We start from the raw sequence: 27,807 nt of genomic DNA on the forward strand, positions 1-27,807 counted from the left end.
GTAAGAGATGATGCTGCTCCAGTCAGGGAGCCTTTTTGGGAGAGTTTGTATTCTCAGCTCACGTTGAACCTGGACATCTGTGCATCTCTGAGTTCTCTTTTCTCTCCACTACATCCTTCCTGTGGACTGGAGCTCAGTTCAAGGTGCTGCCATTCATTTAGTGCCCCAGGCTGGGAGATGTACAATGCCATCCACTCTACCTCCCTCTCCCTCTCTCTCTTTTTAAACAGCTGTGTAAAATACAACAGAAAATTTACCATCTTAACCATTGTAAGTATACACGTCAGTGGTATTAAGTACATTCCCATTGTTGTGTGCAACTGTCACCACTGTCCATCTCTGGAACCCTTCATCTTGCACAACTGAAACTCTTTCCCAATTAAACAATAATTCCCCATTCCTCCTTCTTCCCAGCCCCTGGCAACCACCACCCTACTTTCTGTCTCTATGAATTTGACTGCTCTAGGTTCCTTATGTAAGTGAGATCATACAGAATTTATCCTTTTGTGACTGGCTTATTTCACTTACCTTGTTTTCAAGGTTCATCCATGTTGTAGAGTGTGTCAGAATTTCCTTCCCTTTTAAAGCTGAATAATAGTCCATTGTATGTATACGCCTCATTCTGTTTATCCATTCAGCTATCAGTGGACACTTGGGTGGCTTCCACCGTTTGGCTATTTGAATAATGCTGCTGTGGACATAGGTGTATCCCTGTCTCTTTTACGTCACTTTCCATTCGTGACTGGGTTCCGGCTTGGCCTCCTCTCTCCTTCTCCACTGCCAGGGCTCAGGCCCTCATCACCTCTTGCCTGGATGGACTCTTGCAGAAGCCTCTTAACTGACCACCTTTCCTCCCTTTTATCTGTCACATTGCACTCCCAGTTGTTTCTCTAGAACATGGGTCTTATCATGTCTTCCCTGCCTAGGAATTTTCAGTGGCACTGTTCAGACTTTTCTAACAGAGCAAACAAGTCAGTTTACCACGTTGATCCAACTTTCCTTGCCACTGTTGTCCCTTAGCACCTTTGTGTTCTTCAGATGCCCCATGCTTTCATCCCTCCATGAGTTGGCCTGTGCTTGGAATGGAATGCCCTCTCCCAACCCTTCACCCCCTGAAAACCCCACCGATTCTTAAAAACCAGCTCAGGTGTTCTCCTGGGGTCTTCCCCACACCCCCCAAGCTGCGTTAGAGAATTATTTTCCTGTGCTTTCAAAGCACTTTGTCCATCTCTATCGTGGTTGGGATACCAATTGTTGAAGACACAGAATAGCTGAGGTCTTAGAGAATTAAGGATTGAAAACTGTGCCGTTTGGGAACCTGTGCTAGTAAGGCTGTATCTTTTCTGTTTTTCTGTTTTAAAAAAAATCATGAGCATACATTTTGGAATAAAAAATGTTACTAAAAATAACCAATGCCATATATTTATTTTATCATATTGTCTGGAAAGTCATAAGCTGGACCCTTGCAAAGCTAGGGAAATGTGTCTTGGGTACTTGCTGAGTATTTTGTGTATTATGATTCTAGATGCCCCAGGGTCTTGGTAGAAGTGATCACACATGGTGCCCCTTGGGGAGGTGACAAGAGAGCTGGTGTCTGTGGGTGTCGCCCAGGCCTCTGTGCTACCGCTCATGATCAGCCCAGGACACCCGTTGTCCCCATGTGCAGGGCAGATGTGAACGAGAGCACCTATTTTTAGAGCTGGAACAGCAGGACAAGGCAATAATAAGAATTTAATGAATCTGAACGTGACTCCAGACTAGAGATGTTGCAGAATAGTATGGGCTTCCTGTAATAAGATTAACAATAAAACATTTTGTTTTGTGTTAATTAGCAAGTACTAATACTTATTTAGCGCCTCTTATGCCCCCAGGACTGCGCTAGGTGCTATTGGGGAGGTGTGAGTATTACGGGAGAAACAGAGGACCACAGGAAAGGAGAGAATGATCTGGATCTCTCTATCATAGTGGAGTGTGAGCACCAATTTTGAGTGTCTATAGTGAGTCAAATACTGTTCTAGGTACTTCTATATATAGGACCTCATTTAATTACAATTGTAACTGGTTATAAGTGATAATTACTATTGTTGCCCTGTTTTACAGAGAGGAAACTGAGAGTCAGGGAAGTTACGTAGTTTGTTCAAAGACGTGTACAGACATCTCAGTATGTGACAGAGATGGGACGTAAGCCCTGATATGTCATGAGGTTAGACCCTGAAGCACTTATAGGATATTTAAGTTTTTTTATTTTTTTATAAATTTATCTATTTATCTATTTATTTTTGGCTGTGTTGGGTCTTTGTTTCTGTGCGAGGGCTTTCTCGAGTTGCGGCAAGCGGGGGCCACTCTTCATCGCGGTGCGCGGGCCTCTCACTACCGCGGCCTCTCTTGTTGCGGAGCACAGGCTCCAGACGTGCAGGCTCAGTAGTTGTGGCTCACGGGCCCAGTTGCTCCGCGGCATGTGGGATCTTCCCAGACCAGGGCTCGAACCCGTGTCCCCTGCACTGGCAGGCAGATTCTCAACCACTGCGCCACCAGGGAAGCCCAGGTATTTACGTTTTAAACAGTGTGGCACTTGTCACGTGTGAATGGAGATTTCAGGCACAGGAGTAATCAGTAAAGTCTAGAAGAGTTACTGGCCTGGACAACAGGATGGGATCTGAAAAGGTGGCATTTTGGAGGAGGGGAGACAAAGGTGTGGGGGTGGCACCAAGCTCGGCATGTAAATGAGAGCCTTCACTGGCTTATGGAAGAGAGGATTACTGGGGAGACTGGAAAGCAAGGCTGGGACTTCTGTGGGTTGTGGAGGAGATTGTCTTGATAAGATTAGACTGGATGAGCAGGCCAGTTGAGAGCAAGGGAACAGTGTGAGGCCGTGGTTATTTGGTGTGGCTGTTCTGGAAGTGGAATGAGGGATAGGTTGGGAGGTAGGGAGACCTTGAACAGGAATTCAACTAGGAGTCTCTTGTAATATCGGAGGGGAGTGCTTTCCTGAGGGTGATGGCAGTGGGGATAGAGATGGTGGGGTGTTGGGACTAAACTCGGTAGAGATTTCGATGAAAGATATGGCTCAACTTAGTGACAGAATATGCAGTGGGTGAAGGAATGGGAGGAGTTAAAGGTGACTTCACAGCCGGTACCCCGGGAGATGGAGTGTATCAAGGACATAGATGAGGAAGGTGAGGCGGTCAGATGCGAGTTGGCAAGTACCGCATGCGCACAGGGAAAACTGGGGACTGACTGGCTTGGAGCTCAGAGGTCAGGGTTCGGATTGCAGAGTTTGGCAGCCCCTAGTTTAGAGACCCTGGATTTGTGAGTAACCCTTCCTTTTGACGGGCCTCAGGGCCCCACCTCTTTGCTCCTGGGATCTTTGCCCCCCGGGTTTTTGAGGAAGCAGTGACTGGCCCAGGCCTCTTGCCCTCCCACCGATCGGCCCAAGTTCCAGAGAAACTCAGACAGGAGCCCGGGGCAGTATTTCCAGCCTGAGGCTTTGGAAGGAGCCTCAGTTGGTGTGGGCTCTCGCTCCAGACCCCCACCCAGCAGAGTGGGACCACTGATAGATCCAGTTTAGTGGCTGAAGTTGATGAGGGTGCGTGCACCGTGGAGGCCGTCAAACCCTACAGCTGCTTCCCTAGCGTCTCGGAGCCCCGCCCGGTGGGTCTTGCCACTGCTGTTGTCAGGGAGCTGTCATCCTGGAAAGGCTAACTCCAAGGACTCAGCTGTCCTGTCCTTTTTTTTTAAGATATTTTTTTGATGTGGACCGTTTTTAAAGTCTTGATTGAATTTGTTACAATATTGCTTCTGTTTCATGTTGTGGTTTTTTGGCGGCGAGGCATGTGGGATCTTAGCTCCTTGACCAGGGATCGAACCCACACCCCCTGCCTTGGAAGGCGAAGTCTTAACCACTGGACCACCAGGGAAGTCCCCTCCAGCTGTCCTTTTGAGTTCGGGGAGTGGAGCTGCCAGGGCCTGCTCCAGCTTCTCCCCTCCCTCGCAGGAAAGCCTGGCAGAGCACCCGGCCCAGGCTACTCACCTGAGTGGGGTGGCTCTCCTTTGCCTGTCCCTTCTGCTTTCTTGGAATGATATAGCCTTGCAAAAAAGGAAGAAACTGCTCTTTTCCCCAGGCCCCTAGAATGGCCTGTGCTTACTGCCAGCCGCCCACCTAGCTCCTGCCACCAAAATGACATCTGCTTCTCAGTTGAACCCGGTAGCACTTGGGGGGCCAGACTGGCCTGGGTCCCGGTCTGCCCCCCTTCTTACTACTTCATAGCAACACTTCAGCAAGTGCCTTAATTTCAGTGACTTTCTCTAAGCCTTGGTTTTCCCTTCTGTACTACCTACCTTGCAGGGTTTGTTGTACTCACGGCTGCCCGTGGAATACTACTTATTGCTATCCTTCTCTTTAGTGGGATGTAGTGGGGGGGATCCCTCCGAGAAGAAGGTGAAATGGGATTTATAGGGTCTTGGGGTTGCCATAGAGGGACGTCCTGTACTTGGTAATTCTTTGTGAGGCTCTGTCTGGTAGCAAAAGCCTTGGGCGTGAGTGTTTGCTAGCCTCCTTTGCGGGGAGCTCTGTTCAGGGGTGTTTTTCATACTCAGCTTCAGCTCATACTGATGGACTTTTTATGGGTTAGCCTGGAAACCTAATCTTCATGTTTAATATAGTTTATCAGGGGAAATGCATCCTGAAGAAAGCCATCTGTTCTTAAAAATAATAAGAAAAGACTATAAGAGGTTTTTACCTTTGACAAGGTGGTTTCACATTTTTTTTTTTAGATGTAAGCTGGGAATTACTTAGATGGATTATAGCTTCAGTTCAGTGCTGCTGAAGATGCTCACCTCAGTGTCTTCATTCTCTGACGATTTTTATTTTGCCCATTTGTCCTCTGAGCATCGTGGTAGCTGCTTCTCCTCGTGTCCTGCCCAAACCCTTCCCAGCTGTCCAGGTGACAGCATCCTCATTGCTCCAAATACCCAGAGCAAGGGTTTAGTTTCCTACTTAGGAAAAAAGTTAATAAATGATGCCTCAGTGGAACAGTAAATTTATAGTGTGTCAAAACCTTGCTGCTCGGACTGTGCCTTTAGCCGTCTGGGACCAGGCTGTTGCAGCTGTAAGGCGTAGGAATTCTCTGCAGAGAGAACGTCAAAGTTGGAGCAAACTAGAAGAATCATGACTGCATTAACATGTCTATTTTTTCTTAACACTTCATGGCCACAAGCGTGATTTATCAACGTTTAGCAGAGGCCTACAGTCTCTTGGGATTATATGCGTTTGTTTTTTTTCTACTTAGCTAATTTGGACAAATTTATTTCTGTGGATTTGCTGTTGAAACCAAGGTTTTGGATTTTGTAAATGTTGTGTTCTGTTCTACTGGTGAGCTGTTTGAGTCTTTCCCTGCCTTTTTTTTTTTTTTTTAAATAAATTTATTTATTTTATTTTAGGCTGCTTTGGGTCTTCATTGCTGCGCGTGGGCTTTCTCTAGTTGCAGCGAGTGGGGGCCACTCTGTTGCGGTGCACGGACTTCTCATTGCGGTGACTTCTCTTGTTGCAGAGCACGGGCTCTAGGCGCGTGGGCTTCAGTAGTTGTGGCATGCAGGCTCAGTAGTTGTGGCGCACAGGCTTAGTTGCTCTGCGGCCTGTGGGATCTTCCTGGACCAGGGCTTGAACCCGTGTCCCCTGTATCGGCAGGCGGCTTCTTAACCACTGCGCCACCAGGGAAGTCCCCCAGCCTATTTTTTTTTTTTTTTATAAATTTATTTGTTTATTTATTTATTTTTGGCTGTGTTGGGTCTTCGTTTCTGTGCGAGGGCTTTCTCTAGTTGTGGCAAGTGGGGGCCACTCTTCATCGCGGTGCGCGGGCCTCTCACTACCGCGGCCTCTCTTGTTGCGGAGCACAGGCTCCAGACGCGCGGGCTCAGTAATTGTGGCTCACAGGCCCAGCTGCTCCGCGGCATGTGGGATCCTCCCAGACCAGGGCTCGAACCCGTGTCCCCTGCATTGGCAGGCAGACCCTCAACCACTGCGCCAGCAGGGAAGCCCGCAGCCTATCTTTTGATAGTGCTTTTTCTCTATCACATTTCCCCTTTCTGTGGGTTGTGTGCTTGCTGCACTTGATCTGGAACTTTGTTTTACTTTCTTCTTTTTTTAAAATTTAATTTGATTTATTTATTTTTATTACTTATTATTTATTTTGGCTGCGCTGGGTCCCAGCTGCAGCACGTGGGATCTTCGTTGTGCATGTGGGATCTTTAGTTGCGGCATGCAGACTTCTCAGTTGTGGCCTGCGGACTCTTACTTGCGGCATGCATGTGGGATCTAGTTCCCCAACCAGGGGTCGAACCCGGGCCCCCTGCATCGGGAGCATGGAGTCCCAACCACTGGACCACCAGGGATGTCCCCGTTTTACTTTCTGACTGCACATTTGCTTCCCATCTGCGTGTACTTAATTTTTGTATTTTAAGACTGTGGTCTGTTTGTTTTGCTCTAGAAGCCAGATTGTACTGGAGAATCTGTGCTCCGGTCATTGGAATATTCATATGTACCGTTCAGATATGGAAGTATCCAAGAGGCTGGATTAATAGGCAGATGCTTGCTTGATGAAAGCAAGAGTCAAGCAGAGAGAGGTGGGCAGTCTTATGAAGTAATGAATCAAAGCAGTTAGGGGTTGACCTCGATTCTGCCGTTTCCCACACACTTCTACAGCTATTCTGTCTTCTATGCTTATGGGCTGTACCCTAAAGTTATAGCCTGAATCTACCCCAGTCTCCCCATCTCTGCTGCGAGCACCCAGCCCCCGCTCCCTCCTCTGCCTCCCCCAGAGGCTAAGGTGCCATCTTGCCTTGTTTAGACAGGGCTGTCTAAAGGACTTTCTGGGATGATGGAATTGTTCCATATCTGCGCTGCCCAGTATGGTATCCCTAGCCACATGTGACTGTGTACTGCGCTCTTGAAATGTGGCCAGTGCGATCAAGAAACTGAATTTTTTATTTAACCTAATTTAAATTAATTTAGATTGAAATATTCACATATGCCTAGTGGCTACTGTATTGGGCAGCGTGGGTCTAGACTTTACAGTAGCCTTGGAACCATGTAGTCTCTGGATCCTCTCCCCATAATTCTCTCCCTGTTGCCAGAGTGATCTTCTTTTTTTTTTTTTTTTAAATAAATTTATTTATTTATTTATTTTTGGCTGCATTGGGTCTTCGTTACTGCATGCAGGCTTTTCTCTAGTTGGGGCGAGCGGAGGCTACTCTTCGTTGTGGTGCGCGGGCTTCTCATTGCGGTGGCTTCTCTTGTTGCGGAGCACGGACTCTAGGCACACGGGCTTCAGTAGTTCTGGCTTGTGGGCTCTAGAGCTCAGGCTCAGTAGTTGTGGCGCACGGGCTTAGTTGCTCCACGGCATGTGGGATCTTTCCGGACCAGGGCTCTAACCCGTGTCGCCTGCACTGACAGGCGGATTCTTAACCACTGCGCCACCAGGGAAGTCCCAGAATGATCTTTAAAAATGTAGATCAGATTGTGGCACTTCTCATCTGGGAACCGTCCAGTGGTTTTGCATCCTGCTCTTCTCCTGCTTCTGCAGACCTCTCCTCCCTCTCCCTCGACTCCAGCACCCTGAGTTTCTTTCTGTCTTTTGAGGACATAGCCAAGCTTTTCCTGGAGTTGTGGCTTTTGTACGTGCTTTTTCATCTAGAGAGGGTTCTCTTTCCACTTTGCTTGCCTGGTCCCTCATCCTGAGATCTCGCCCTCCCGGAGAGCACCCCATGCTCCACCCCCATCACGCTGTATCAAGACCCCAACTCCCTGGTCTGCACCCTCAGGCTCCTCTATCACTCTTATCTCTGCCGGAAATTATCTTTTATGTCTCTTTCTGTTTATTTTCTGTCTCTCCTTGCTAGGATGTAAATGTTATCAGGGCACCAAGCTTGCTTGTGTCTCTCTCTGCTGAATAAACTTCCTGCCCCACATCCCCCCGCCCCCCTTCTCTTGCCCCCGGAGAAGACATCACAGCCTTATTCTCTCTCATAGCTTCTTTTCCAGACTCCGCACAGACCACCCCCGCCTGTAAACCTGGATGGCATCCGACTGGGGTACAGTGTCCTTGATTAGCTTCATTTTTCTCAGTTGTAATCACGTTCTTGTCTGCCTTCCTAATCACCTCTTTTTTACTTGTGTGTTCCCACGTTTCCTTAGCTACTCATTTCGAGATAATCTCTTAGTTATTTCAAACCACACTTTTACTTGGAGTAGCGGTAATATCCAGACCCTTAAAGCTGTGAAGTTGTGAAAGCCTAAGGAAAGCTTGGTTTAAGAAAAGGAAACATTTGAATGACTGCCTGTTCTATTCCACATATATTTTTGGATTCTAAATACATTCAGTTAAGAAAAATGTTATTGTTTTTATTATTAAAAAGTGAATCCATGTTCCTAAAGAAAAATTAGAAAATGCCAAAAGACTATGTGAAGGAAAAAAAAAAAATCACACCTTATTTCCCGAAGCTGTTATGACATCATGTGCCGTGGAGCGTGTACATGTTATGTATATTACATCGTACACACTCTTTTGTTACTTGCTTTTTTCACTCAAAAATACTATGTACAGTTTTTCCTATTAGTAAATACTCATCCCAAGTCAATTTTAAATGGCTGAAAAAGTGTTATGTTTCATGGATGTACCGTAAATTACTAAGCAAATCTGTTCTTGAGCATGGGGGTTAGTTCTTTTCACTATTATAAGCAGTTATTTTAGTTCATTTCTTTTCTCTCCTTTTTTTTTTTTTTTTAAATAATCAATGTTCTAGGAAATACTGCGTTCTTGTCCCTTTTGTCTCCCCTTTTGTGTACGGGTGTGTGTGTGTCGTGGATTTGTTGTGACTACATCTACCTGCATCATGTTTCTCTTTGAGGCAGTGACCGCTTGTTTTCCACACTGTTCTGATGTTATGCAAACAAGGGTTACGCAGGATGCTGTTTCCTGAGTGCGCGGCTCACACAGGCTCCCTCTCCCTTCCTGTCTTCCAGCGGAGGCTGGTCTCCAAGAACACACTGTCGTAAACAAAGTTCTTCAAACACCTACTGATTGACAGTGTGGTGTATTTTTATTTAAAATGACTGTTCACTTGCTCCTCTGAAACATGTTGTAACCTTGACCTTTATATTCGCCAGTGTTTTAATATTCTTTTAAATAGCAAGCAGTGTAAAACAAGGTGACTTTGTCCTTAATGTTACTTCTGAATAGCATGCAGGATCATCCAACATAAAGTAATAAGTGAATGGCTCTGTATCTCTTGTATCTGTATTGAAATGCATTGAAGACTGGGTTTAAACAATGCATGGGCTTCTAATGCTGCTCTTCTCTTTTAGGGATTGATCGCGGGGTGGGAGAAGTTGACAGAGGGAATTGTTATGGAGCCTTGGAGAAGCCCTGGGTGGTATTTCTTGACTTCCTTGTAATTTCAGGTTTCTAAATCAAGTCTTGCATCATGTGAATGATAATTAGAATCTTCTTTAGCTAAGACCATGCAGAGAAGCACACACTGGTCATTCTGGGCTGGGTGGCCTCTGGAAGTAGGAGCCAGATAGGGTCCATGGTGGGAAGGGGTTGTGGAGATAGCATTGCTGTCTTGAAGAACCATGTGAGGCTGGCTTGGTTATGGAAGGCAGGAGAGCTGGGACAGTGCGTTTCTGGTGTCCATGTTGCTAAGAGCATGATTTTAGCCAAACAAACCTGAAAAGTGAGTATTCCTGCTGGTGCCTCAGTCTGTTTTTCTATGCCCGGCCATCGGTTCTCTTTTGATGATTCCTATTGTTTAGTTATGCCAAAGAGTTTAAATCGAGCCTGTGCTGCGCAATGTATTTTAAATCCAGATTGGGAGGGCACTGAGGACCGGTTTGAGAGAGAGAGACTAAACTGTGTAACTAAATGACAGATAACTACACAAAACTTGCTCTTCCATGTTTGTCCAGTCCTGCTCTGCACTGTTCAGGTACTGTTTTTGCAATTCAGTAATGAATGTGATACAATTTTCCTGCCCTCAAGGAGCAAATGAATGCATGGCTCAGCTTCTGAATGAAGGAAGCTTGGGTTTCTCACAGCTGCAGATTTCAATGAACAAGATGCTAACAGTTGTGAAATGAAAGTGGGTTTGGTGTTAAGGACCATCAGCACAGGGGGACGAGCAGAGGGATGTGGGAATCGGTCACGGGCAGAGGCTGGCAGGTCGACAGATGGGTGTGGGACCTGGGCAGTGTCTGCAGATGTGCAGGCGGTGACATGTGCAGCTGGTTTTGACATGGGCTGCTCTGAAGGCTTGAGGCCTGGCCTGGTGTCCCTGGGGGTCCTTGAAGAGATGCTTCCCTGACAGTGAGACTCTCAGAACTGGGCAATTCACCTAGCTCTAGACCAGGGCTACTTGAAGTGTGGTCAGCTGACTGGTGCCATGAGATAAGCACAAACATTGAGAGTAGGTGCTTAGAAATTTCTATAGCAACTTGACATTGAAGCCACATCCAAGTGCATCAGCAGTGGATTAGTTTGTTTGAACAGGATGTAGACCCATTTGGGTTTTGCGGTGCTTACACATTAAGTTCACACCTAGCTGGAGCTGAGAACTAGCCACGTGCAGTGGGACCACCAGGACCATGTATCTTTCCTTAATGAATAGAAGCAAAACAAAATACAAAACAAAACGAAACAACCTGGTCCTTCACGACAGTAGTATGAGAAACACCACTCTAGACCAAGCACAAAGGTAGTGGGAGGCGAGGCTGAGGACCCCCAAGTCAAGAACTTAAATAAATATAAAACCGTTGATCTGTTCCAGTTTCATTTCAGGTTTTTGTCAGCGTACAGCCTCCCTTCCCCTCTCCCTATTCTTCCTTGTCATCAGTATGTGTTCTTTTTCCATGAACATTTTTTTTGTATGTACATTATACACAATTCTATACATATTTTCCATATGCAGTTACACACAATTCATACATTTGTCATTTTAAATAATGTTACAGTATTTGTTATGTTTATATGTCTCAAGTTCTTAGTTCCTCTATTTGGGGCCATTGCTACTTTTTCCTATTATAAATAGTTCATCTGTGAATATTTTTGTACAAATTAGTTTTTTTTCCTCTCTCTTACTGTTGGGTTCCTGAGGTCATACTCAAAGGAGAAATACTGTGTCAAAGGTCACAGTTTTATTGCTCTCTAGAAGGGTAGAACCGATTTATATTGTGGGAGTAGATATACAGGTTTTCTCCGTGGCTTCAGGCTGTGTAATATTAATACTTTTTGCTAGTTTAGTAGGTGAATAATTGCCTCAAGATTGTTTTAATTGCTTACTTCAGGAGGTAGTGATGATGATTTGATTTTAGTATTTTCTTACAGTTAAAACTAAACAATCTTTAAAAAAACAACAGTGAGCTCTTACCAAGTTGAACCTGAATGTTGACATCTTGTATCAATAATTTTATCACTTTTTACATGGTTTGGATATAAGCTTTTCTTCATTATACTTTACATCTTTCCCCATTCTGTTATTGTTGGTTTTCTGTTTGTTTCCTTATATTTTGTAATGCAAAACTTGTTCTTTAGTGTTTACATTTTTATACTCAACTACTCCATCTCTTTTGATATTATGTATTTTCTTGGCCAGAAATTATCTTCCCCTTCACAAGTAGGATAAATATGCTATTCTGCTCTTTTTTCTAGTTTTTTAGATGCTTTTCTCCTGGATCTATCTGGACCTCGTTATAGTGTTTGGTGTAAGATGTGGATCTAGATTAATTTTCTTCTATACTGCTGTGTAACTCTCCCAGTACCTTTTATTAGTGATTTCTACCCGCCCCCCTTATTTTTGTGTATCTTGTGGTTTGACGTATATTAAGCAATTATCATAGAATGAATATATTTTTGGAATCTCCATTCTTATGCTACCGTTTGTTAAAAAATTAGACCAATATATGAGAATTTTATTGTAATCTATTTTAGTAAACACTCTACCACTATTACTTGAAAAATGTATTAGTTTATATTCTGCCCTCTTATTCTTTGAGCTACATTTCCCTGTCAATTTGTACGGTTCTCTAACCTGCCTGGTTTCTTTTTTTAAAACATTTTTAAAATTTTTATTTTTTTCTAAAGACATATCACACCAAATCTTAAGACAAAAGACACTGGATATTAAGAAAGAGGTGGTCCATCCCCGTCTTTACCATCTAGTGCAGTTACTTTTCCTGTGTGTACTCTGCTAGCATTATTACAAAAACCAAGATGTGATCCTTGGTTTCTGCAGTCTTAGCAGTACTTATACAAGAAGGTCCTCCCTGATTTCTTGGCTGCACTATTGGCCACATGAAGGCAAGTGCTTTATAGTGCTTTCTGGGGCAGTGGTCTTAGTGGGGGTGTGGGTGGTCTATGAGAGGATGAGGGTGAGGATTTGAAAACTCTTAAGAGTCAATTAGCTTAGCTCTGATCCCAGGCTATAAACCAGTCTCTGTGCTTTGGTCACAAAGGAATCTGGTTGAGATGTGTCAGCACAGACTTGTCATTGTTAGTGAGAGAAGCCACTCAGAGCACATGGCATGGAGTATTGATTTTGTATGTGAAAGAAAGTGTCTTATAGGACCAATATTTAGACAATAATGAGGCAAGAGGGAAGGAAGTGTAGATCATTAGACTGGGGTGTTTTGTTCTATCTGGGGTAGCTTTTAAAGGGTTTTTCTGTCTCATTGTGTCTTGAATTTTTAGAACTTCTGGGAAGTCCCCAGGGCAGTGCTTCCATCTCAGAGCCTCTAGAGAGGGGCATATTGCTGTTTCAGAGGCCAGCCCATATGTGGGATGGAAGATGCCCTTGGATGTTTGTAATAGAATCCTTCGCGATGTGGGGTCATCTATGAGTGCCAAAGCATTTTTTTCTTTGATTATGGACTTTGTGACAGTATCAAGTGACTCCAGAGATTTGAGATTGAATGTTTGGCATATTAAATTTTTTATCAAATTCCCTAATAAGTAAAAAATTCTTGGCAATGAAATTAGCAAAGATTGTATGGTTATTTTAGAGATTATATACTCTCGCATCATATAGCTATTCTGTATTTTTCTTCAGAAAAATGCTATGCTTGAACGTTTTTCTTCTACTGCTTGCTAATTTCTTGCTTCTCCCACTAGTTGCCTGCTACATTTTCTGACAGATTAATATTTGTTATCGCCAGCCTGTGTGGCTGTCAGGCTCACTTTTTTCTTCCTTCTGCCCTTCCCCCCAATTATAAAATAATTGTGATAATAGGAGATACATGTAGCACACAGACCTTTTAGCTCGTAATAAATAATTATCGATATTTATGTAATAATTTATAGCATGGAGGGTGTTTCATCACCTTTGAACTTCACGAAACCTTGTGAAGTGGGAATTATTGCTAAAGCCATGTTTATTGAGGAAAATACTGAAGCTCAGAGACTATCTGACAACCTGTTTAGGCAACAGAGCTAAGTAGTGGCAGTTTAGGACCTCTGCTTGCAGATCTTATATTTCCCCCATTATATCTTCTGGTTTGAATTCTTTTTGATCGAATTACATTTTGTTGGAAGAGAATGGAAGTGTTGTTCTTTTTTTATTTAAATCTCACTATGGGATGCTCAATTTAATGGGCTTAATGAATAGCTGACCATTATAATGATGCAATATTTTTTTTCTTAAGGATTATGACTATGCAAAAGAATATGTTTATTTAAAAAATCTTTTGAAAATATTTATCTAATCTGTTGATCAGGTGAATGTAATGTGTTGCCCCTAGTTGAAGAACTTTTCTAATTTTATTCTAGTGATGTCATTTTTTTTGGCTGCATTGGGTCTTTGTTGCTGCGCGTGGGCTTTCTCTAGTTGCGGCGAGTGGGGGCTACTCTTCGTTGTGGTGCGCGGGCTTCTCATTGCGGTGGCTCCTCTTGTTGCAGAGCACAGGCTCTAGGTGCGTGGGCTTCAGTAGTCGTGGCGCATGGGCTTAGTTGCTCTGCGGCATGTGGGATCTTCCCGGACCAGGGCTCGAACCCGTGTCCCCTGCATTGGCAGGCGGATTCTTAACCACTGCGCCACCAGGGAAGCCCCTGTTATAATGTTCTTGTTGTGACAAGGCTCCTTTGTGTCTGGCTTATAAACCATAGATACGATGTTGGAAAATTTTATTTGAAATTTTAAAAAATAAACAATCTTGAGTTATTGGAACTTTAAAAATTATTTTTCATATATTTGTAATGAGCATCAGTGTCTGTTTTTGATATTGTAATTTGTGCTCTACTAAAATTCATTGTAAGGAATTTTGGTAGGTGTTTGTTGGCAAATTCTAACAGGTATTTAAATTTTTTGTTTTTTAAAGAATTATTTGGAGGGGTGAGACTAATAGGATCATAATAAAAATCCATTTCCACTGAGGAAAGGATGGCTAACTGTATAGGCTAAGTTTATGGAGAAGCACATTAAGCAAAGTGAGAGAAAAGGAGAGATGAAATTGGGATAGAAAAGTATCTTATTTACTTATTTAGGCCATGTCTTGGGGCTTGCGGGATCTTAGTTCCCCGACCAGGGAGACTGGGGATGGAACCCGGGCCCCCTGCGGTGTAAACGCGAAGTCTTGGACTTCCCACTGGACCGCCTGGGAAGTCCTGAAAATCAAGTATTTTATTTTATTTTATTATTTTTTTTAATTAATTAATTAATTTATTTATGGCTGTGTTGGGTCTTCGTTTCTGTGCGAGGGCTTTCTCCAGTTGCGGCAAGCGGGGGCCACTCTTAATCGCGGTGCACGGGCCTCTCACTATCGCGGCCTCTCTTGTTGCGGAGCACAGGCTCCAGACGCGCAGGCTCAGTAATTGTGGCTCACGGGCCTAGTTGCTCCGCGGCACGTGGGATCTTCCCAGACCAGGGCTCGAACCCGTGTCCCCTGCATTGGCAGGCAGATTCTCAACCACTGCGCCACCAGGGAACCCTCAAGTATTTTAAATGTGAACAATATCCTTTTCTGTTCATTGTAGCAATATGTCTATAACTAAATAATATTTGAAGTATGGCAGAGAGGGATAAAAGAGAAATAGATTCAAGTTTAACTCTGACACTTACAAGTTGTGTGAACTTGGGCAAGTGACTTATCCTTAGTTTTTTTTTAAACTATAAAATAGAAGTAATACTAAGCAGCTTACAGTATTGTTGGGATTAGAAATAATATGTGCAAAGCACCTGGCACATATCAGGCATTAATAATTTGAGGACTCCATCCTTTATTATTTACTTATTACGTTATTATTTATTTATTGAATTGTTATCATTTATTAATGGGTACCATCAAATATCATGCATCACCAAAGGAAGGGAACAATATCTTTGAAGCATCCTGTCCTACTAAAAGGATAGAAAGACTGTATGTTCTGGAGACTTGCAGTGACCAGTGAAGAAGAACGATGATGAACCATTGAACTGATGGTCGTTGCATAGAGAACAGACTTGTGGTTGCCAAGGGAGAGGGGTTGGGGGAGGGAAGGATTGGGAATTTGGGATTAGCAGATACAAACTATTATATATAGGATGGATAGACAACAAGGTCCTACTGTATAGCACAAGGAACTATAATCAATATCATGATAAATCATAATGGAGAAGAATGTGAAAAAGAATATATATATGTATAACTGAATCACTTTTAAAAAAAATAAATTATTTATTTATTTATTTATTTTTGGCTGCATTGGGTCTTCGTTGCTGCGTGCGGGCTTTCTTTAGTTGCGGAGCGGGGGCTGCTCTTCGTAGTGCATGGGCTTCTCATTGCAGTGGCTTCTCTTGTTGAGGAGCATGGGCTCTAGGCGCGTGGGCTGCAGTAGTTGTGGCACGCAGGCTTCAGTAGTTGTGACACGCAGGCTTCAGTAGCTGTGGCTTGCGGGCTCTAGATCGCAGGCTCAGTAGTTGTGGTGCACCGGCTTAGTTGCTCTGCAGCATGTGGGATCTCCCCGGACCAGGGCTTGAACCCATGTCCCTTGCGTTGGCAGGCGGATTCTTAACCACTGCGCCACCAGGGAAGCCCTGAACCACTTTGCTGTACAGCAGAAATTAACACAACATTGTAACTCGACTATACCTCAATAAAATAAAAAAATAACATTAGTTTATGAAGTGACGGTCGTTGGATCAGTTGCCAACATTCTTCTATCCGTGATTGTCCCTAACCCCAGTTTGGAGAGTCAGGCAGGCATGTTTATTTCCCAAGGCCTCTGAGGATCTCCGTGCCTGTGAGACCGTGCTCAGCTGTCTGGGAGCACCGGGAACCCAGGGTTGTGGCGGGAGCTGCCTCTGGGTGACTGTGAGCCCTCGGAGGTCACTGGAGATGACTATGATGGCCAGGTGGCCTTTTGCCAGGCTTTGTGTTCATTGTTTGTCATCGTTTGCCTTCCTTCCCCTTCCCTTTTTCTGTGTCTAGACTACTTGACTAATGTAACCTATCTCTTTCTTCTAGAATTCTGAAGGTGGACTCTATGTATGCATGAATACATTTTTGGCCTTTGGAAGGGAGCATGTGGAAAGACATTTTCGAAAAACTGGACAGAGTGTCTACATGTACCTGAAGAGACACGTGCGTGAGGTGAGGTGCACACTTTGGGAGAACTGGCCTTGACATCTTCCCCGTAACGTTGTTTTAGTGGGGTTCATCACATGGAGATTTTACTATGCCCACATAACTTCTCATTCTCTTGGATGATAGGAAACAAAACTAGCACTGTTGGCAGAAATTCATAGACTTCCCAAACCTTAACTTAACCAGTTTTATGTTTCTCTTCCTCTAAGCCTCTGATCGGAGTTGTTAAGAAAGACATGGGTTGCTGATGGAAAAAAAAATCAAGTCAAAAAGTACAGAAAATAATGCCAGAAACACTCATGGATAGAAAAATCAGAAATAAAAAAAAATATTTGGATATTTTTGCTTCAGATTTTTTTTTTTTTTTTAGTGAGAGAAAGAGCTTTCCTAAAAGTTCAAGTCCCTTTTGGTCTCCTCCGTCTGCAGAAGTAACCTCTGTTGTGAATTTGCTGTTTCTCATTCCTATGCCTGTCATTATATTTTATTTAGTTGTGGGTATGCATGAACAATATATAGTATGACTTTATGTGTTTTAAAGATATAGGTAAATATTATCATACTGCTACCTCTAATTCTGCCTAGAGCTATCCCCTTCAACAGAATCTATCCATGTTTCGATGCATCTGGATGTACTTAATTCATTTCAATAGTTGTTTGGTGTTCCATCTTATGAGTACCTGGTCATTTATTATTCTGTTCTCCCATTGATGAAAACATTTAGATTGTTTCCTTTTTTTTTTTTTTTTGTTTCTACAAACTATGTACCAATTAACAATTTTATACGTTTCTCTTGGGGGAACACGTGCAAGAATTCTTTCAGAAATGTATCTAGAAGTGGCAGTGTTGGCTCATGGGTATGCTTACCTTCATTTTTACTGGTTATTGCTAAATCCCTCCCTGGAGTGGTCGCACCAGTGTACACTCCAATCTGCCATGATTATGAGTGTTTCCCCGCACCCTCACCAATGCTTGGTCAGACTTCTGATTTTTGCCAATAGAAGGGTTGTAAAGTGGCATCTAAATATTCGGCATTTCCTCCTGTGAGGGTTGCAGGTCTTTTCATCCCTTTATTAGCCAGTTTCCTTTTCTTTTCTCTGACTTGCATATTATATTTTTGGCCTATTTCTCCATGGGTTTATCTTTTTCTTAAAAGTTTGATTAGTTCTTTTTACATTCTGGATACCAAAAATTTGTGTTATGTACAAAATTTTCTTGTGGTCTGTGGCTTGTCTTTTTACTTCATTTATGAATTATATTGTAGAACAGAAGTTTTGAATTTTCATCTATTCAGATTTATTAACCTTTTATGAGTTGTGCTTTTTGTAGCTTGTCTAAGAAATTGTTTCCCAACTCAAGGTCATAAAGATATTTCTTCTAATACTTTTTTTTAAAGAAGTGTGTGTGTGTGTGTGTGTGTGTGTGTGTGTGTGAGAGAGAGAGAGAGGGAGAGAAAGAGAGAGACTGTGAATGTTTTAATGTTTTAACATTTTAGGTCTTTAATTCATCTATAATCTTTTTTTTTTTTAAATAAATTTATTTATTTTATTTATTTTTGGCTGCGTTGTGTCTTCGTTGCTGCGTGTGGGCTTTCTCTAGTTGCGGTGAGTGGGAGCAGCTCTTCGTTGTGGTGTGCAGGCTTCTCATTACAGTGGCTTCTCTTGTTGCAGAGCACGGGCTCTAGGCGCATGGGCTTCAGTAGTTGTGGCACGTGGGCTCAGTAGTTGTGGCTCATGGGCTCTAGAGCACAGGCTCAGTAGTTGTGGCTCATGGGCTCTAGAGCACAGGCTCAGTAGTTGTGGCGCACGGGCTTAGTTGCTCCGCGGCATGTGGAATCTTCCGGACCAGGGCTCGAACCCGTGTCCCCTGCACTGGCAGGCGGATTCTTCACCACTGCGCCACCAGGGAAGTCCCTATAATCTATTTTTATAATTGCGTGAAGTGTGGGAATCTGCTTCTTCCCCCCCATATTGATGACCAGTTGTCCCACTATTACTGGAGGAGTGCAACCTTTTCTGATGATTTATAGTGACATTTAAAACAAATATTTTAACTTGCCATTCACACTTGGGTCTGCTTGGGGGTTCTCAGTTCTGTTTTGTTGCTCTTATTTGTCTGTCTCTGTGTTGGTGCCTCAAGTCTTGATATCTAGGAGTGCAAGCACTTTTTCCATGTTCATTTTTTTCCTAGAAATTTCCTGGATTTGGATGTTTATTTTTCTATATGGATTTTGGAATCAGTTCATCTAGTTAAAAAAAATCCTGTTGAGATTTTGATAGCGATCACATTGAATTTGTAGACTGATCTCTAGTCTATATCATTGTCTAAGCTCCGTGAGGGCAGGGAGTCTGGTCTGTTTTGTTCACCTCTGTGTCCTCAGCACTCAGTAGTGCCCAGCACATAGTAGGTGCTTCATAAATATTAACTGAATGACTGTTCAACATGGCATACCTCTCTATTGATTCAGGTCTCTTTTATGTCCTTCAAAAATATTTTGTAATTTTCAGTAAAGGAGCTTTTATTTTTGTTAGATTTTTTTAAGGTACCCTATAATTTTTGTAACTATTGTTACTGCTTTTTTATCTTTTCATGTATTTTAATTAGTTATCCATGTCGTTTGGAGATATTATTAATTTTCAAATATTGATTTTATATTTAGCAATACTGTTCAATTTTCACTTTAGTCCTAATAGTTTGTAGACTATCTTGGATCTTCTGTATAGTCAACGCTGATTTGAAGTTCATCTGATCTCTCACCCCAGCCTACCTAATATGTTCTCTGTTTAAATTCTGGACAAAGGAGAGATCCCCAAATTGGACAGTGGGGAGAATAGGAGGAAGAGGAGGAAGAAAGACCAGCAGGTCAGATAGGTTATAAACTGAATGATTAGCTTTACAGTAATCTAACCTTGGCCTAATACTATATGATTTACATTCACTACTCCTGTTAGGTGGGACATAACAATTCTGATAAAGTTTGCTTTGTATCATCTGTCTTAGTGTAAAGTGATGAAGTTTTAGGAAACTGAGGGGAAAAAAATGAAGCTGAGGCCCAGAGACTTGAAATAACTTGCTCAGGGTCGCAAAGCTAGCGGCAGAATTACAGAATGCAGTTAGCTCTGCCTCTGAAATTTTAAGTTAAATATTTCACTCTCTGACCACAACCCTCTCTCATTTTAGCTCTTTCACTCATTTATTTCTATTTTGATCTGTTTCACCCGCTTCTCAGGATCCATGACTTTAAACATTCTCCTATCACCAGTACCCTCAACTGACCCTCCCCTTGTCTGGCCTCCTTACTGTCCTTCAGAACCCCAGCCAGCCCATCATCAGTATCATCTTCTGCTTCCATGGATGCACCGCTAGGGATCCCGCACACACTGCCATGGGGTTTGGGACCATGTCAAATTCCTGGCCTTCTCCCTTCTGCTGGGCCCTCTTCACTGCCCAGCAAATCTAGCCTGTTCCCCCTCCCACTCCAAACTTTGGATGCTTTCTGCAAGACTTTACCTGTCATTCTCAGAAAACGATCGGACTTGTACTTTCCAGAGGAAACAGAGACCCCTGGACAGGAATTCCCTGAGCTCCTGCCTCGCCTCCTGGGAACTCATCCACAGTGGTTCCACTTTCGTTTCCTCCCATCTCAGCACACCTCACATGTTTCCACACATCTCAGAGAGAAGCTGTGTTCTTTCTGTCCTTGTGGTCCCTTTCCTCCTGCCTCGGAACCTTCATTAACTCCACTCCCTCTTACACCTCCAACATCTCCCTCTTCTGGATTTCTTCTCCCACCTTAAAAAAGAGCACAACACAGAACTCTAATTTGAGTCCTCCTTCAGTCACCCCATCCTTCAATGAAAGCTTTAAAGCTTTTCTGTTTTCACCATCTTCACTACACCCTCTAGAATTCAAGACGGCTTGAATTCTAGAGACTTAGACCCCCTTTGGACTCTGCTTTCATTCCATGGCAGGTTGGTGACCAAGTCCAGTTATCTGGGCCTCCCAAACAGCTTGGAAGTCCGTCCTGTCCTCTTCATCCCTGCTGTTCTTGTCTGAGTGCTCATTATGCCTTAAAAGGGCTAGTGCTGTAGCTTCCTGACTAATCTTCCTTCCTTCATACTTGCCGCCTTCAATCCCACCCAGTCTGCATGCTGCACCCAGAGCGATCTTTTCAAATGCATATACCTATGCACCTGTGACACGCTGAAGCTTAAATCTCGTATGTCTTTCTCTTTGTTGCAGGATGAAGTCCAAACTCTTTTGCATGTGATTACAAGGCCTTCCATGATCTGACTCCTGGAACCTTTCTAACCCTCCCTCTTATTCCACCAGCTCTGTGCTCTAGACACAGCAAACCACTTCTCCTTTCTGGAACACATCATGATTTCAGGCCTTTGTATGTGCTGTTTTCTTTTTTGGGGGATGCCCTACTTCTACCCCCCATTCCTTTTTTACCTGTTGTATTCCCTGTGGTCAGCATATCCATATATCTATCCATCATCCAACCACCCATCCATTATCCATCCATCCGTCCATCCATTCATCCATCCATCCATCCATCCATCCATCCATCCATCCACCATCCATCCACCCACCATCCATTCATCATCCATCCATCCATCCATCCATCCATACAACCAACCAACACATATTTACAGAGCAGCTGCTATATGCCAGGCCTGCTGCTCTTCTTACCTCACCAGCCCTGCCCATCCCCTCCATCCCCAGAAGAACTATCATTTCTTCCTTATGATATGATCCTCACCTCTCTTAACACTCACCAGAATCCGTTCTGTGCTCTTCGTTTGCATCATGTTCCCCTCCTATTGCCGGTGAGCTCCTCAGGGGTTGGAGCGTGTCTTCACTCACTTTGCAGCCTGAGCTCCAGCACAGAGCCTGACAGTCACATCTGCTGACTGAGGAGTTCCAGTTTCTCAAACCCTGTCGATTTCTAGTGGTGACTGATGCAGGGACAGAGATGATGGTCTTTTGAAGGAAGACCTGGTAGTTGTGGGACTTTTTTTCCTGAAAGGAAGTGGATCTAATCCGAGTCTGAGGTGTGACTGTCTCATCTGGGGAGAGCCTCGTGGTCCAGCAGGTCTCCCTGCAGCTCCTCTTCTCTTTTCTCCCCTCACTGTCACGCAGGAGTGGAGGGGACATTGAGGTTGGAACAAGTGAAAGGATGCCGTAAACTTCCATAGAGAGATTGCAAGTGACCTCCAGGATTGGTAAATGTGGATGGTTAAATATGCCTTTGGTGCAGGTTTTATCTCATCCTTTTTTGAGGCAGGCAAGTGGAGGGGAGAGGAACAGAGGCTTTGAGATCTTGGAGGAGACGGATTCTAAGAACGGTGACGCGAATGTGGCATTAGTATTTGGAGAGACATGATTTTGAGCTAAAGGGTTCAATAATTTTGTATTCCTGAGATGCGAACTATAAACTTAAAGTAGAAGCTGTAAACACTTATTGTGAGAATCACAAAGATGAGTCCACTTTCAATGCGGAATAATAAAATGTGGGAAAGGAGACTTAAGACTGATAGGAGGGCAAACTAAAGCAGCAGCAGGGCCTTGGTGCTGCGAAAGCATGTGGCTGCTTGAAAAGATGCTGGGGTTTGACCCACACTGCGGTGTGTTAGAAACGTGCTCTTTTCTAATAACAGGAAGAACACGCAGTGTGGAAATAAGAGTTTTGGCCATTGAAACAAACATTTTAATAGTCCTATTTGAGAGTAAAATTTCTTGTGCAAGTATCAGAAGGGTAATGAATGACTTCTTTTGCATAACCACTTGGTAGACGTTTATTTCATTGCTGCTGGGGACTTCCACCAGAGGTAGAGAATACATGGAGCTTAGGATGGCAAACAACCATCAGCTGGGGCTCCAAAACTGTTAGATTGAGGCTTATTATGACCAGAATATCAGTGACTCTTTATTAATATTTATGAACTCTTCCAACAGTAGTAGTTGTGCACACCTAGGACCAAGCACAGGGGGCCCAGTGGGTAGCAGGGGAACAAGAGCCTCCCTCCTGGAGCTACCATTTCTCCAGAGTAGCTCCAGTCAGGGCATGGGCTCCAACCTCTTGGGAGCCTGTGCTGATTTGAAGTTGAAGTGTCCACTTCACCTTGACCCTGGTTTCACTTCCCTTTCCAGAGGTGCTTTCTTGATAATTTGGTGAAAACATAATCAGGTAGAACAGTAGCATTGCCCTTCACCTACCTTCGTGGACCTGGGTCAAGTTCCTGTTTACCCTGGAATCTCTAGTCCGGGTTGAATATTTCCTCTTGGCCTTTTATAAAAACTAGGAACCTCTGAGATTTTACCCCCACCCCCAATCATCTGTTGCATAGGCTGAATTTTAACAATCTCTTGTTCTCTTTTCAGAAGGTAAGAGGGGCATCTGGTGGAGCTTTACCCAAAAGGAGGAATTCCAAGATTTTTTTAGGTAATGTGAATAGTTATCAATAATGTGCCTGGATTTTCTGTGTGTGTGTATGTGTGTGCATGTGCATGTTTGATTTGGAATCATAGGTTGTTTATTGCTCTACAATTTAAGGATGAGAGGAACCAATTTAACTCGAGATGATCTGTCTCCACTTTGTGTTTACCTGGTGGTGAAGAATGTTTACAGCACTCTTGTTGGGTTAGTGTTTTGAAGCAATTATGCTGATAGTGACTGGAGAGAAATTGTAATTCTGTTTCTAGCCTCCTTTTTCACTGCCTTTAAAGAAGAGATAGTTTTTCTTTTTTTAATATTAGCCAAACTACAGACTTCATTTGTATTTCACTATTTTTTTCTACTAATGTCATTTTTTTTTGTTGTTCCAGGATCCCATGTTGTATTTGGTTGTCATGTTTCCTTAATCCTGTGTAATCTGTGATAGTTCCTCAGACTTTTTTTGTCTTTAATAATTGTGACACTTTTGAAGAGTGCTGGCCAGTTGTTTTGTGGACCGTACCTCAATTTGGGTTTATCATGTTACTTCATGATAAGCCTGAGGAAGTGCATTTTTGGCAAGAATACCACACAGGTGATGGGCCCTTCTCAGGGCCTGGTATCAGGGGGCACATGGAGCTGAGCTGTCTTCACACTGGTGATGTTAACCTTGATTGCTTGGTCAGGTAGTGTCTGCTGGGTTTCTCCACTATGAGATTACAGTATAATTAATAAATATTTTGGGAGTGATACTTGGAGACTATACTAATACTTGCTTTTCCTTAAAGTTTTGCCTACTAATTTTATCATCCATTAGTGGATCTTACCTGTAACAGTGATCACTGTGGTGTTTGCTTAATAGTGCTTTTCTGTTTCCCTCATTCAGAAGAGCCAGTTTTGCTCATGCAAATACATACTGGCTTCTATATCATGTACTCATGATCATGTTTCTTTTTTTATTTAATTAATTTTTGTTGCCATATAGTTGCTCTACAATATTGTGTTAGTTTCCACTGTACAGCAAAGTGATCATATTTCATATTAAACTTCTGATATGGTTTTCCCAGGAGAAAAAGTGGTTTGATAATTTTTGACCAAGCAAGTTTGTATCTCTAAACGCCTAGGATTATTGTTTGGAAGGAATTTCAAAATTGTTTGCATATTGTAATTTCATTTGGTAAAGAAAATTTATACACACATATACATATGTGTGTATGTATGTGTATCTATATGTGTGTATATCTGTGTGTACGTACATATACGTATATGTATGTGTATATATATGTATGTGTGAACACACATACTCATATACATATATAACTGAGAGTCTAGTAGAGTCTGACAAAATGTACTCTCCAAATTGTTAATAGTAACTCTTTCTTGGTGGTGAAATTGAGGTGATTTTAGTTTTCTTTTTTTTGCTTATCTGTATTTAAATTCTTTTTCTGTAATAAAAAGACACATTAATTATTTGACAAGCAAAGCCATTGGAAACAGTCTTGGAGCTGAGTTTCCTTCCCACTTGGATTCTTGTTACCCTGCACTGGGCCCACCCTTGCTGTCTTCGCTCCTGATTTTCAGCCCATGGTTTTCTTAGTGAGGCTTATCTGCAGTTGGTTTTTCCACACAGGCCAATCTTTCCCACTGCTTGTCATGGCTTTGGACCACAACCCAGACTACCCAACTAGACTCAAAGCAGCTTAGAATGAGCCAGAAAGCTGAAATGATTGAGTGCATTCTGATGTTTTGGTTATAAGCCTTCGGCTCCCTTCCACAAGTAGAGATAATTGACTTCTTCTGAATTAAATGACATTGGCATGGCATTCTTGAATGTGGAAATAATTGAATATTTTGACCTACATTGTTATTTTTCTTTATTTTCTTTGGTTGAATAAAGAAGTTAGCTGACCTCTTATCCTTTAATCTTTGTGTCTTTTTTTTTTAAAATAAATTAGCTGCTTTTCTTTTCTTTTTTAATTAATTAATTTTTTGGCTGTGTTAGGTCTCTGTTGCTGCCCTCGGGCTTTCTCTATTTGCGGAGAGTGGGGGCTACTCTTTGTTGCGGTGCGTGGGCTTCTCATTGCGGCGGCTTCTCTTGTTGCAGAGCATGGGCTCTAGGCGCACAGGCTTCAGTAGTTGTGGCACGCCGGCTCAGTAGTTGTGCCTCGCGGGCCCTAGAGCGCAGGCTCAGTAGTTGCGGCTCACGGGCTTAGTTGCTCCACGGCATGTGGGATCTTCCCAGACCAGGGAATCAAACCCATGTCCCCTGTATTGGCAGGTGGATTCTTAACCACTGTGCCACCAGGGAAGTCCCTAACCTTTGTGTCTTTTACTCAAAAGACCTTGCAGTTTGATTTCTCTAGTGATCATACTGGTGGTAGCAGATATTGTCAAGTAATTGTTTTAAAAATTAATCCAAAGGTAAGCACTGAGGTTTTGTGCTTCATACTGTGTGAACCCCTCCATTGCTTCCTGGGAGAACTAGCCCACCCTTTCATTTCAGTTGGACTTTTTCTATACCTGCTCTCTGTGTTCTCTCAACATTTCATGTCTTAGAAAGCCACAGGATCTGCCTAAAACTCACAGCCCAGCAAAAATGTTCTATTTGGACTGTACCACTTTCTAAAAAGTTTAAATTTGAATGCCATTGGCACTCTGGGGCTTGTCCTAGGCCCCAGTTCTCTCTATTGTTTTATACTCAGATGCATCACTAATTTATGTTAGTAAGGATTAAGTTTTGCAAGCTCTGATTTATACCCCCTCGTAGCTCCCAGTAGCAGGCACTTTTCTCTTGCCACACTGATTACAGCTCTGTTTTCAAGGTGGTATGGCCTGTAAATTAATTTCAGTGAAGGACTGTATTAGAACTACCCTGATTTATGTAATTGGAAATGTAAAATATTGGTGAATTTTAATAAGGTAGATGTTTATTTCTCTCATTTCATGTAGAGGATGTTGGGAAGCAGCAAATCCAGGCTGATGTGATGGCCTCATGTTCATCAGGATCTAGGTTCTTCCCATATTTCTACTTCACCTTCTATCCTGTCCTGTAATTTCTAACCTCATGGTCACTTCATGGTCCAAAAATGGCTACTGGGACTCCAGCCATCACATCCCCATTCTGGAAGGCAGGGAAGACAAAGGGGAAAGGACAAAAAAAAAATCTAATCTCCCAGGGGATTCAACTTCTTTTTGTCAGCCTTCTCATAGATCCCCATGCAACATTTTAGTTTACACCTCTCTGGTCAGAACTTGGTCACATGGCTATGCTGTGTGCTGCACAGGAGGCTGGAAAGTAAAGTCTCTTAACTGAATAAAGTGTGTTACTAAGGAAGAAAGGGAGAATGAATACTGGGAGGCAGCTAGTAGCCTCTGCCACAGTTTCCTTCCCTAAAAGGGACATTGGGTTGTCTCTTCATGAAGAGGAGGAGAACTCTCTTGTAGCCTCTTTGTTTCTTTGACTACAAAGTACCTTTTCATTGCTATTGAAATGTAGTTATGATGACCCTTTATCCCCTTCACAAAACACATGCAGATGACTAATGCTTTTTCCTGGATAGAAGCTTTTTATCCCCTTTTACTTAATGACTTTGTGACTAATTCCTTTTCATTGGTTCAGCAGTGATATTGAAACCATTGAATCATTTAGTTGTGACCTTCAGTATTGATTTTATAAGGGAAACCGAGGCCATTAGCTGGTGCTGAATTGCTTACTCAAGTCTCCTGAGCCTCATTCTGCCCCTGCATTCAAGGCACTCTTCCTCCTGATTACCTTGAAAGTCATCTAAGTGAAACCCCAGTTAAGGGATCCTTCCCTCAGGTCTAGCTTTTGCTGGTAATTTTTTTTTAGAATCAACAATGACAATTCTTGTAATTTTTGAATCATAGAAATTTTATGCTTCTTTTAGGATTTAGGATTTTTAAAATATTCTTTGAATACATAGCACATGGACAAAGCTTAAAATTGAAAAGTTATAAGAGCTTCCATAATGAAAAGTAAGTTTTCCTCTCTCTCTTCCCTGTCTCCCAGCCACTTAGTTACTCTGCCCAGAGACAAATAATATTTTCTGCTTGTACATTCTTATATATGTTGCGTATTCTTCCAGCAATAGTCTAGACATATACCATGCTTTTAGACTTTTTTCCTGTAGGCCATGGGGAGCCATTAACACTTTGGTTCCCAAAACTGTGTCCTGAGGCACTCCGGGTTGCCTCAACTAACTCACCGGTAAATCACAGGATATTTTAACTCTTCAGGGGAACACAGTGATGCTTGAACATTGCATGAGAGATTAGCTTGATGTAGTCTCGCTACTAGAGTATCCTATACTCCTTTCAGTGACTTCATGTCTTTGTGAAGCTATCTTTTTTTAGTGGTTTCTGTGGTAAAAGGCAAGTACCATGTGAAAATAAATGTGGAATGGGAAATAAGGGAGACAGCGTCTAGTCTGATTCAGAGAGAAGTTCTGTAGTGCCTCACAGGTATACACGTCCCCTTAGTAAGGAATTACGGTTATTTAAGAGTGAAATAAAACATTCATTTCCTTTCAATTTATGTGTATTATCTTTTCAAATGGTTCCTAACTTATTAGAACATAAATACTTAATAAGTTGTTTGGACCGAACTACTAAATAAAAAGAACTATCAGGCATTTCTTTTGGTTTAGGGCCAATTCTTGGTATTGTGCAAGAATTGCTGGGATGCTAAAGGGTGCTGTGAACTGGGAAAGTGTGGGTAGCTCTGCAATAACGTTTTTAAGCTAGA

The 27,807-nt window shown here is 42.7% G+C and overlaps 1 protein-coding gene and 1 non-coding gene across 4 annotated transcripts in view; one reads left to right on the forward strand and one right to left on the reverse strand.

Moving 5' to 3' along the window:
- The window catches only part of USP13 (ubiquitin specific peptidase 13), a 120,055-nt gene that overhangs the window by 7,998 nt on the left and 84,250 nt on the right, over positions 1-27,807 (forward strand). For all 3 annotated transcript variants that reach the window (XM_036851569.1, XM_036851571.1, XM_036851570.1), the window contains exons 2-3: positions 16,487-16,612; positions 22,991-23,051. In XM_036851569.1, the coding sequence (XP_036707464.1) occupies positions 16,487-16,612; positions 22,991-23,051 (187 nt within the window). The remainder of the gene's footprint in view (positions 1-16,486; positions 16,613-22,990; positions 23,052-27,807) is intronic.
- LOC118895070 lies at positions 12,135-12,311 on the reverse strand. The gene has a single exon (XR_005019845.1). It is a non-coding gene; the product is annotated as a small nucleolar RNA SNORA81 (small nucleolar RNA).

This window comes from Balaenoptera musculus, chromosome 4 (genome assembly GCF_009873245.2).
Source record: "Balaenoptera musculus isolate JJ_BM4_2016_0621 chromosome 4, mBalMus1.pri.v3, whole genome shotgun sequence".
Lineage (NCBI taxonomy): Eukaryota > Metazoa > Chordata > Mammalia > Artiodactyla > Balaenopteridae > Balaenoptera > Balaenoptera musculus.